Source organism: Ambystoma mexicanum, chromosome 1p, assembly GCF_040938575.1.
Source record: "Ambystoma mexicanum isolate Mex_15411 chromosome 1p, UKY_AmexF1_1, whole genome shotgun sequence".
Lineage (NCBI taxonomy): Eukaryota > Metazoa > Chordata > Amphibia > Caudata > Ambystomatidae > Ambystoma > Ambystoma mexicanum.
Window position 1 is genome coordinate 92701162 of NC_090921.1, and position 12259 is coordinate 92713420.

The window sequence follows — 12259 nt, forward strand, 5'->3', positions numbered from 1 at the left end:
CAAAGAATGTTCTGACACGCAAGGGCGTCTGCTATGCAATGCAATGCTGTTTCTAGCCAAACTTTGTGTGTTACACAATGAGAGAAAATCTTTTTCACCACCCCGGAAGCAGCGGAGCGTTTTGCGACCGAACAATCTACCCCCCCCCCCCATGGCACCCCTGCAATGGCGTATGTCCTTGCTCTTTGTTTTTTCTTTCCATTCCAACACCCTATTCGAGGGCAGCAATCCTAGGCTCTGTGACGTAGAGACTCGTAGGTACCAAGGAACAAAGCTACTTAAATTGTATGAGCACACAGGCAACGGAGCCTGTTGGCCGCCTGTAACGCCCCGATCCTGCAGACACTGCAGACGTTATGCGTTTCAGCTGTTGCTTAAACTGTGTTGATAATGGGTGTCAAGTCAGTATGTTGTGGTTTCTGGCGTGGGCTGGTGGGGAAATGAGACAGGTGAACAAGCATAAAGGTTTGAGTTTTTTGTTGGGGGGTTGCGGGGGAGTAGTAGCGGCGGATGGTTAATGCTTATGGTGCCTACGTAGTTGTATATATTACTCACGGATTCATATATTTTATGAACAAGTGCTTTGCTGGAGGGGGAGACTTATCCCCAACACGAGAGACAATGGTGGGTGAATTGTTGAATGTAAAATCCGGGTATATTAGAGGGGTCACCAATAACAAAAAATGTGAATGGTGATCAACCATGCTAAACTTCATGGTGTTAATGTGCTCTGCTTACAGGAGACACAGCTCCCCCCATCAATAGCCCACTCCCTCTCGCCAGGGGTTGGGGGATGCACAGAAACGGTTCCTCATACTCGTCACAGTCCAGGGGGTGGCAATATATATACACCAGTCCTTGAAGTTCAGACTGTATGACAAAATATGTCACCCAGAGGGCCATTGCATCTTCCAGGCTGGGGAATGTTCAGGGTTTAGGACCCTCCTCATTAATGTCTATGCTCCTAATGTTGACTCTCCTGAATCTTTCCAGACCTGAGTAGCAATGATCCATAAATTCTCTGCTTATGAAGTAAGATGGGTGGGTGATCAATTTTACAGGGTCCCTGGACCTAGACCGATAATTAACAACGCAAACCACTCTATCTAAGGCTGCCACTGCTTGGGAGGATATAGCCAAATCATTTCGGCTGGTTGATGTGTGTCGACATCTATACCCTAACACAAGGGAGTTCTCGTTCTATTCAGGGGATCATGGTAGAGCATCGACCATGAAAAGAAATGCTGTCCTGTAAGAGAAGTGAACATCTGGAAATGGCGAGCAGGGAGGATAGGTTCCTAGGGGACCCGATTCTAGCCACAAACTACGTTGAGGGTGGTACACCCTAGCCTGGGCTATTCGCAAAGGCAAGGCTCGGGAGGGAATACTGGAGGTCAATAACGTCAACGGGTGCCTAGATCAAGATTCTGGTGGGATCAATAAGGTCTTTAGAGACTATTATAATACATTATATTTGTCACAATCAAAGGTCTCCCCAGAAGAAATCAGGCCATATCTAGACTGAGTTGCCCTGGGTTGATTTGATCCGGCAAATGTAGACCTAACGAATACTTCTCCAACGGAAGATGAAATTAGTAGAGTCATACGAGATGTCCCTTGTGGTAAATCTCCTGCCCAAGACAGCATCCCTACCGTATTCGACAAAGAATAAATCAGTATACTAGCCCCACATCTCAGCCATACATTTTAAGCCTCTGTCATTGGGTTTACTCCCTGAATCCACTAGGACGGCAGTGGTTACCCTCCTCCTAAAACCTGGCAAAGATCCTACCAACTGCGCATTCTATAGACACTTGTCACTTTAAATATGGATAACATTTTTGCAAAATTGCTGGCGGATAGACTGTTTCCCCATATGAAGGCCCTGGTCCTTCCCAACAAGGAAGGGTTTATCCCAGGCAGGTCTAAAACAACCTAAGGCGCAGGGATGTCATTTCACCAAAATGCCAGGGGTAGCAGAAGAGGCCTCACATTGCCCTTGACCCCCTGTTGACATCACAGGAAGTGATGTCATTTGATCCCACCCCGAAGTCACATCACGGGGAGCGATGGAACACGACATTTCACCCCTTGACAAAACAGGAAGTAGCATCACATAGCATTGTTCCTAAGTACACTACGAAAAATATGGTTATGATATCACTGTAAAGTGATATACATTTCATACAAGAATGGATCACCATATGTATGGTTGCTATCAGGCATATAGGCCCATTTACCAAATGACTGTGAAGGCAAGTAGACGTCCAAGGCCATATGATAATGATGTGTTATTACATAGCACTTGCGTGTTGTGTTGATACTCACTTATCAACCTCAGCAGGATGAAAGGTTGAGTTGACCTTGCAGGGAGCCAAACCTTCAACATGCAGAGCACACGCACATTACTGCAGTGACCAATCAATCCACTGAGCTATCTTACCGGCTATAGCTATCAGAAAACGAGCCACTCAAGAAACACAGAACCATGTGCTGCTGCCCACAGCCCAGGCGCCTCAACTTAAAAAAAAACAAAAAAAAGTTTTTTGTTCAAGATTTTTTTTTTAGGGGTACCAGGTGCGACCCCTGACCACCCCTAAATAACATCCCTGCTAAGGCGGCTGTTCACAATAATGCACAATGTGAATGATGATGTACCCATGGTAGCCGCGGCCTTGGATGCAGAAAAAAGTATTCGACTCTGTCGAGTGGCCTTTCCTGTTCAAAATCCTTCGTAGAGATGGTCTGGGACTTCAGTATATACAGTGGATACGACTGCTTTATTCCGCCCCTCAAGCCGCGATATTATCAAATCAGCTGATCTCAAATCGCATATTCCCAACTAGAGGTACAAGACAGTGCTGCCTGCTCTCCCCCATCTTTTTTACACTAACGGCCGAACCCCTTGCATACGCCATCAGGGAGTTCCACTCACACAGATGGGTGCAGATTCTCTCACATACATCAATCGTATTCCTATATTCTGATGATATACTGTTGCAGGAAAAAAAAAACAATGTACGACCCCTGGTGCAGGAAATGGTGCCATTTTTGAGGATATTTGGGTCTGCGAATCAATTGGTTCACGTCGGAAATCCTACCCATAACTACTACAACATTCCTGACAGACGTTGGTACAGACTTTTGGTGGTGCCCCGGGTGAATGAGGTATTTAGGCATAAGAGTCTCCACTTCTCCATCCACGCTCTTTAAGGACAATGACCTCGCGGCCTTGAAACATCTGGATCGCAGGGTTGCCACCTGGATCCGCCTTCCCCTATCACAAGCCGTACAAACAGCACTGGTCAAGATGATAATCGTCCACAAGATGTTATATATTTTTAATAATATCCCACTAGTCCCGCCTACCTGGTCTGGAAACGCACCTGATCTTTGCTGACTAACTTATTATGGGCAGGGGTTGGGGGGGACGGGCGAGGATCGCACTGGATACAATAACCCTACCATACACTTCGGGAGGTCTTGACTAGCCCAACCTGTTATTGTTATTATCTTGCCTCTCCGATACAATATGCTGTATGGTGGTGGCACCCTACAGTGGACCGACCACATATTAAACTTGAGAGAGCCACCACCTGACCAGACGACCTGAAGGGCATCCTGTAGGGATCCCCTAGGCATGCCCCTAGGAGTGAGATCCAACCTACTGACGTTACCCGATGGGCATGGGATCATGCCACCTCCAGAACACAGTTCGAGAGATTAGGGATTCACTTCCTTGGCGATTTGATTCAGGAAGGAGAGTTTATTCAGTGGGAAGAACTCAAGAGACAAGGCCTCCGGACCCCAGTCACCATGTTGTTATATTTTAGACTATGAGAAACCCTGCGTGGCATCTGGGAGGGGTTCCACCGTGCACCTCATCCCTCGCCGCCTGGTCAGTTTGTGACTAACCCACCTGCATTGAAGGGTGTAGTCTCAGCACTATACAAGCTTAACAAATCCCTGTGGCCTATCCTCCCCGCCCCTCCCTCCCCCGGAACATTCAGGGCTAAATGGCACAGGGTATTAGATACACCTCCAACGAAGACCTAGTGGCAGGTGATATATGGGATGACCCGGAAGATCTCTCTTAATTCCAGGTTCCGCCTGACACATTTTAAATGTATACACCAGTCCTATTATTCCTCCGCTCGACTTCACAGATACTACCCTGAGGGAGCGTCCACCTGCCCCAGATGTCATTTTGACCTGGCTGATTATAGGCACATGGTGTGAGAATGTCGTTATATGCAAACCTTCTGGAAGGGAATATATGGCGACATGGACACGGTGGTCCCCGATTGCTCACGCAACTCTCGAATAGCTTGGCTGCTTATTTTCTTTTTTGGGGAGGGCTTACCGGAAACTTCTAGCAATGGCCTCGGTGGTAGTAAGGTCATTGAGAGCTAAGACATGGAAAAAGATTAGACCCCCTTCACTACAGGAGTGGATCCACATGCTGAAAATGTGTGAACACCGAGAATCATCATACAGGAACTCCCTCCCCACCGGAACTAGATTCTTGGACTACTGGCCCCTTTCAGGATATATCTCTATAATACAGAGGACGCCTCATCGTCTGGTCCCAGCCAGTGGACACTTACTTGAATGGACAATTATCAAATGAGCCAATACGACTCGCACCAGACCTGGTAAATGGTACGCCCCTCAACTTGCAATAAGATATATGTATTTGTTTCACTGTACCCACGTTTAGCATTAATCTGTATGACTACTGTATTTATGTTCAGAACAGTTCTGGGAAGTTATGGGTAGTATGTGGGGGGGACTCGTCAGAAAGGAGGCTGTTATTGTATGTTACTGTGGAAAAATCTTAATAAATAAGAGATTAAAAAAAAAAAGGTGTAGGCCATGATTGAAGAATCCAGATGGATGTTGAAGTCACCCAGACAGAGGAGTTTAGAGGTGGAAATCAGGAGAGAGGAGGAGAAATCGGCCCATTCTGAAAGGAAAGAGGAGATGGGTTCCAGGGGCCTGTAGATAGTGGCAATGGTCAAAGAGGAAGTGGGAGAGATGCCAAGTTTGCATTCAAGGCCGTCAAAGGAGGAGTGGGCTGGGTGGGTAGGAGGGAAGAAGGGACCCACTCAGGGTAGATCAAGGTTACTCCACCGTCAGCGCTGTTGGGATGAGGCTTTAAGATGAGCTTGTAGCAAACAGGGAGAAGGGAGTCCAAAGCAGTGACTGAGCTGGCACTGAACCACATCTCCGTTAGAGCGAGGACATTGAGATCATGGTCTTCAAGGAGGAGGCAAATGTCAGAAGAATGTTGGACAGCAGAACGAGCATTAAGTGTGGCTAAATGCAGCTTGCGACCACCCTTAAAGATTTTAAGAGGAGCAGTACAAGGGGGTGGTACACCCATTGGAGGAGGTTATGAGAGAGAGAGAGGAAGGAGGGATAGCAGGAGCAGGAAGGAAGTTGACGAGCCAACAGGCGCTGGGCAAACAGAAGGAAATTGGGTTTAGAGCCCTGGGCCATGGTAGTGCCAATGTGATAGACATTAACGAAGCCAGCCAAGAGAACTTCCCATCTAGTGCTCCCAATAATGGGTGAGGAAGAGGACGGTGAGCGCGTGAAGATCAGATGTGGAGTCCATAGATCTGGAGAGGGGACAGAAAAGAGAATATCAGTGACAATCTGTCTGGAAGTAGCGCTGACATAGGTGTCTGCAATAGGTAAGCCAGGGTTACAGGAAAGGAGATCTTTTTTGAACTTTTTCCTTCCAGACTTTGTGAGAGATGGAGGATAGGTGAAATAATAGCAGTTAGAGAAGATAGGAGAGAGCCATAAAGTAAGGTAGCGAGGGGAGTAAAGGAGCAGGAGTAGATACTGCACATGCACAAGACAGCTCACCAGGCGCCTAGCTGCCGGGGCTAGTGGGAGATTTAAAAGCACCCTAGAATTGACATAGCCTTAGAGAGCACTTAATAGCACAAATTGAGGATGCAACAATTTAAAAAGCACACCTAGAATTGACGTAGCCATAAGAGCACTAAATAGCACACAGTGAGGATGCAACAATTTAAAAAACACCTAGAATTGATGGAATCTATGTGATCACCCTTGCGCCGCCCTAAATTGCACCGTCGAAAATGTCGACGGCCATTACGACACGGCACAGTGATCAGATAGTTCACTGTGGCCCGCTTCCCCCTGCCCCGCTACCCCCCTGGCCACTTGCCTTAACGGCAGCACACAAAGAAGTGTGCAGCCGACTTCCCTGAATGCCTGCTGCGTCAGTTCCCACCCACTTGCGTGGGTTAGCTCTGGCACTGCAGGGACCCTTTTTTTTATTTTGTCTTTAAACTTTCTTGTGCCCCGGTCTCCAGTTAACGGAAGTAGGGGACACTCCTGCAACTCCCAACCCGCCTTACCACGACTAAGGGAGCATTACTGCTTCCCATAGTCACAGTAATGGGGGTCAGCATTTATTTTACCACGCAAAGGCGCAGGAATCTTACCAGACGACATAGTGTTGCCGCAGTAATGGTACGATTCCGAAATGACGTAGCCCAAAGAGCACTTAATAGCACCAATTGAGGATTCAACATTTGAAAAGCACACCTAGAACTGATGTAACCCAGAGAGCAACAGTGCAGCATAAAAAGAGTTAGGCACAAGTAGGCAGCAGAAGCATGCTAAGAATAGGTTGTACAGCAAGTAACCATGTCAGATGAGAGGGGGAAACAGTTGGCAGTGAGGCTGTAGGCAAAGGAGGCAAGAGGATTCAGTAAGTGCCCAACTGGAGAGATTTGGCCCAGGCAGGGGATCCGGTGGGCTTACTGGTGAAGAGTGGTGGCATATTGTTCCTGTTCCAGAATGCAGGGATATAGTTAGCAAGTACTGTGTACAGCAAGGGTTCAGAGGCTGAAAGGCACAGTGGCATTGTGGGGCGCTTTCGCGCGCCAACCAGGGCCAGACAGAGGCCTTCAGTGATGGCCTATGGAGAGGGGCCACCATTCGTCTGCCGGTTCCCTAATTGGCCCAGATGAGGAAAAAGCTTGCCCAATGGGACTGGTGGCAAAGCTGGATAGCAGAGCACTCCAGTGCTTGCAGGGGAGGCGGCAGCTATCTTGTGCTGTTGTGATAATGCTGGTAGCACCACCGAGCCCAACAGAGCTACGCAAATATTTATATTGTAGTTGTAAGGCTATGGAAGTATTCAAATTGTAGTTGCTGAAGTATGTATTTGTTGGCTTGTGTAGGGTATCCAGTTTGTTTATGTTGAGTGTGGTCAGCCTCCCATCTGCTTTCGATTTTTGCTTTGGTGTGAGGAGTGGCAGGGTGTGGAGTTTTGCCCACTGTCACATGGGCGAGTGTTTTGTGTGGCATGCGACAACTCTTTGTGGCTATAGTCTCCGTTGGTGTGATGCTCAGTACTATGAAGCGCATCCGCTGGCGATGGTGTAGTGGAGTAGTACCCTTAGTGTCTGTTGATGTGGTTACTGTGCACTGTGGTGGCAAAGTGGGGACCTGCTGGTCCATGTAGAGGTGATTTTGATTGTTAGGTGGCTACTCTTGAGCTTGTCTCTTTTGAATGGGTTCCAATTTTTGAGTTCTGATAAGGGGGGAGATGTGATGTGGTGTACTTTCTGATGTCCCTTCCTGGCCTGCTGGCATGATCATGTCATGAGAGCTTTGAGGGTAGAATGTATTGTGTGTACATGATGACAAGTGTTCTACATATGTCAGTTGGAGGGAGTCTGGCTGAGTGAGAGGCTGTGCTAGTGAATGGCCTTAACAGTACCCAAGTATTATGTCCTGTACATCTTTGGGGCTGAACTTTCCTTGTGCTGTGACTAATAGAGAAGCGTTTCTTGGTCATCTTGTTAAAGACCGGGCACAACAGAAGTCTAATGCTTTGCTTGTAAAATGAATAAGGGAATGAGTGGCTTCAGGCACGCTTTGATTAGACATTGGGAAGATGAGCGTTGATTTGGTTTTAAGTCAGTTTACTTTGAGATGTGTAACCATTCAGTCAAACGTCTAATTTAGGCAATACTCTTAGTGTCTATTTCTCAAATGATTACACGCTGCTTGACGTCTTTGGCAGATAAATGTGCTTATGTTTTCAGGCTCTCATGGATTATACATCCTAGATCAAAGGTAAACTGCCAGGGACATATATAAGTGGAGAGGGCTGGAAGTGGTAGTGTGGGGGCTTGAGATGTTTGTCGCTCCTTAAAGGTTGGTGGGAAAATCAGTGAAAAAACTAGCTGTTGCTGAACATTCTTAGTTAACTCCGGCCCCTTAAATGTCATCTTGGCCCATAGTGTGACTGTTGAATGGGGGTACATAAGAAGGGTGAATTGGTGATGCATTATGTTAAGTCAAAAGCCTTATTTTGTGAATTCTAGGTTGAGTATTTGCTTCCTCCCAACCCCTGTCTTAATTGGTTCTTTGATTTCTGTTTAATGTTGAGAGAGACTTCTCCTACGTGCTAAGTACAGTTGCTTAGGGATTTCCTTTTTCTTTTTTGCCCCTGCAGGTCTGGTCTGTTCCCACTGAAGTCTACTGCAGTCTCTCAACATCTGCTGAGTGCAGCCTTCTGCATCAAGACCATTGCCTGGGCCATTTATGTGGGACACCAACCGATTACCAGCAGAATCATCCCCTTGGCTAAGGGTTGCTGCTGGAGTCCCGACGGTGGTTGAAGCCTTAACTCCTTAGCGGATAGGACTACAGCGTAGGACACCGGAGGGTGTGAAACTGGGGGTGAGCTAAGAGGGCACGTGTATGCACTTACCTGCATACAGACAGGGAAGATGGTGGCCTCCCGCTTCTGAGGAGGCTCAGAAAGCAGGCTTTACCATAAGGTAAAGTCCCCCTTCCAGATCGTCTGGGAGGCCGCCTGGCTGCCCCAACCCCTCCCCAGTGCTAATGTGCAATATTACTAGAGTGCTTATTTGAACTGATAGTTTTAGATGTGCGACTTCATTAAAGTATACATTTTTCAGTATTATCTAGAGATAAGCGTCTACACTATTTGATCCTTTGTGTCGATCTACTTACTACCCCTACCAGAAGTTAAGCTTTGTCGCTCTGACTACAATACCTTATTAGCTCCCCCATTAAGGCCAGTGGGTGTATTGTCATCAGGACGGGGGCATACAAAAATGTCCTTTATACACAGCAAGAATCCTGATACAGTATGACAATTCAAAAACGAAGGCAACTATGAGGCACCTTAGGTATCCATGGTAATTTCCTTGAGCCTGGATGATCAGAAAAGTCCAAAGTGCCGCTGATTAATCAACATAAGGTTGCCACTAGATTTAGCTATAAACAGAATCCCACAGGAGCACTGTATTGCCATTCTTAGGGGAAGCAAAGCAGGAGTGTTACCACTCCTTACCAGAGATTGTTATGAGCAGATTCAGTCCTTCCAAGACATCCATCTGCTGGAAACGCCGCCGGTTGATCAGGCTGTACACCTTTCCCTGCCCGCTGCGATCAAGAAGCATCAGTCCATTCTCTGTACCGACAAGGAGGTTCACCCCTAATGAAAAGGGCACAAACATTTAGAAAAAGCTCGGCCGATTGGTGGAAATACAACAGGAATTAATGATCATTACTAGGGATCACATACAAAAAATACCCTTCAACAACAGAAACATGAGCAAAGTAAATGTAAACAAATGTCCAACCACTTGAGTATTTTCATTAAATAATGGGCGTCAGTGAATTAAAACAATGAATCAGACTTGGTTTAGTTTCCAGTAGACATCGTGGAGATAATGGTGGATGGCAAGAAAAGGAATAACCTTTCCCATTTACAACATTGAAATGAATACAAGAAAAGCCAGCTATTTCTCCATGATCTCACCCCATAATGCTGCACAGAGGATTTCAGAGTTGAAGCGTTTCTTGTATTTGCGGATTTCTGGCGTGTCGCTGTGGGGACGCGTATTTGTGGGGTTCACATTGACGACCGACCCCTTGCGTGCCTCCAACTTCAGCTGCTCCAGCCGGGTGGCTGCATCTTCGCTGACAAAGGACGCTACAGCAAAAGAACAAACAAAGTGACATGAATAGTGTGTCATCCAAGCTTCTTCAGGGTCACAAACGGGAATATAGCAGATGACAAAAAAGGTGTGTGCATTTAGCACTGGCCAAAGAAGAATCGAGCCGGAGACAATATAAGGAATGTAAGATACTGCTATATCTTGTTAGCCTAAGCATACTGCAATCCAAGCAGAGATGGCGGTCCCAGGTACAAGGCAGGCAAACCATGGATTTCATTGGTTTGGAAATCAATGGCAGTTCTGGGGTGAAAGACGCAAACAAATAATTGTATTGGTTTGAGACATAATAATGGATGCACTAAGAGGAGAAGAGAATTGCGGTTCTTTTGAGAGAGTAGAAGTAGAGCTGCAGCTGATGTGGGAATGGCGTGTATAAACTAGCATAGAGCAGTGCTCTCCAACTCGGAGGGAGCTGTGATGAGATGTGCTCTGGGTTAGATAAAGTGCACCAGGCCAGTCACGTGGGTAGCAAGCCTTTACTGGGATCACAGACCAAGGATACATTGGTAAATACAGGAGGTAAGTGAGTAGGGACATATGTAGGGAGGGAGACATGCACCAGCCCCCAGTCCATTACTCTCCAGGCCCCAACTGACTTTACATGGAACGTAGATCCACACCACAAACAAACATTCCAAACCAAGATTCTGACAAGCACACCATGCACTCACATCAACCAAGAGGGAGAACGATCCAAAACATTGAGGCAATATGGCACCTGCGTCTTATTTGGATTTCGTGCTCTGAAAACAATTGGAAAATTGAGCCTTCCAATTTTGAGATATTCACCTTTTAAAATGCATCCATATAGCGCCCAGTAAAGAATGCATGGGCACCCTTTATACAAACTGTACACGTACGCGCAGAAGATGCACATGTACTATACACGTATGCAAAGTGACAAAGACAGGACTGATCTCAGTTTCCACGTGTAAACCAGATGCATAGGACATATAAAATGCATACATCTATCAAATGCAAAACTCCTACACACCACCTATACGATTCAAACCTCACATCAAAGTTAGACCTCACTTATATGTAACCTTTCATACATATAGAAGGATATAAGACATGAACAGAATAAACGCACATCTTTTATACAAACTGTAGGATTTAATAAAGGCATGAAAACTCAATTCAAAGTCTGCACCGCCCTTGAACTTAGTTTTCATATGCTTTGGAGACATCTAGGATATACATTTACAAACAATAAATCTCTTGCGTTACCTACACAACATACGCTCTTACGCCATGCACTCTTATGCCACATACACTCATGCCATGCACTGTTATGCCACATACAGTCATGCCATGCACTCTTATGCCACATACACTCATACCATGCGCTCTTATGCCACATACACTCATGCCATGCGCTCTTACTCCACATACACTCATGCCATGCGCTCTTACTCCACATACACTCATGCCATGCACTCATATGCCACATACACTCATGCCATGCACTCATATGCCACATACACTCATGCCATGCACTCTTATGCCACATACACTCATGCCATGCACTCTTATGCCACATACACTCATGCCATGCACTGTTATGCCACATACACTCATGCCATGCACTCTTATGCCACATACACTCATGCCATGCACTCTTATGCCACATACACTCATGCCATGCACTCTTCTTCTAACACTTTTGCTTTTTATGCCACACATCGTGTAGGAGTTGTACATTTTGAACATGTACCTTTTTATACGTATGAACATTCACATACAAGTCAGGAGGGACCAGAGAGAAAAGGTAATTTTTTTAATTGAAGACAAAAAAGATCGGTTTAGAAAGACTGCTCAGAGTTCGACCGCTCAGAGCGGTCTTTCTAAATCCGTCACACCCAGGCGCACACACGTGCGTGCAGGCACTCACAGGCGAGGCCATGACGGGCAGGGGAAGATGGAAGTTGTCGGCATGTGAAGTGTTTGCCTGTGTGCCTTTGTGTGTGTGTATTTTGGGGAATGTTTGTAGTGTGGAGAGAAAGGGTGGGGATGTTGTGCCGAAGGGGCATGAGAGAAGCAAAATGTGTGTGTTTGGTGAGGGGTCGAGGAGGAGTGCTTGCTGCGTGGTAGGGAGGGGGCAGGTTAGTGAGTACGTGTATGTTTTTCTGCTTGAGTGTGTTTGGGTACAAATGTTAATTGCCGACAGGGGGTGGGAGAGCAAAGAGTTCTGGGGAGGAACTCCATAT

General features: G+C 46.5%; 1 protein-coding gene across 8 annotated transcripts in view; it reads right to left on the reverse strand.

Moving 5' to 3' along the window:
* The window catches only part of MINK1 (misshapen like kinase 1), a 2066166-nt gene that overhangs the window by 134526 nt on the left and 1919381 nt on the right, over positions 1-12259 (reverse strand). For all 8 annotated transcript variants that reach the window (XM_069644001.1, XM_069644014.1, XM_069644008.1 and 5 more), the window contains 2 exons: positions 9851-10024; positions 9380-9523 (listed from right to left, as the gene is read on the reverse strand). In XM_069644001.1, the coding sequence (XP_069500102.1) occupies positions 9380-9523; positions 9851-10024 (318 nt within the window). The remainder of the gene's footprint in view (positions 1-9379; positions 9524-9850; positions 10025-12259) is intronic.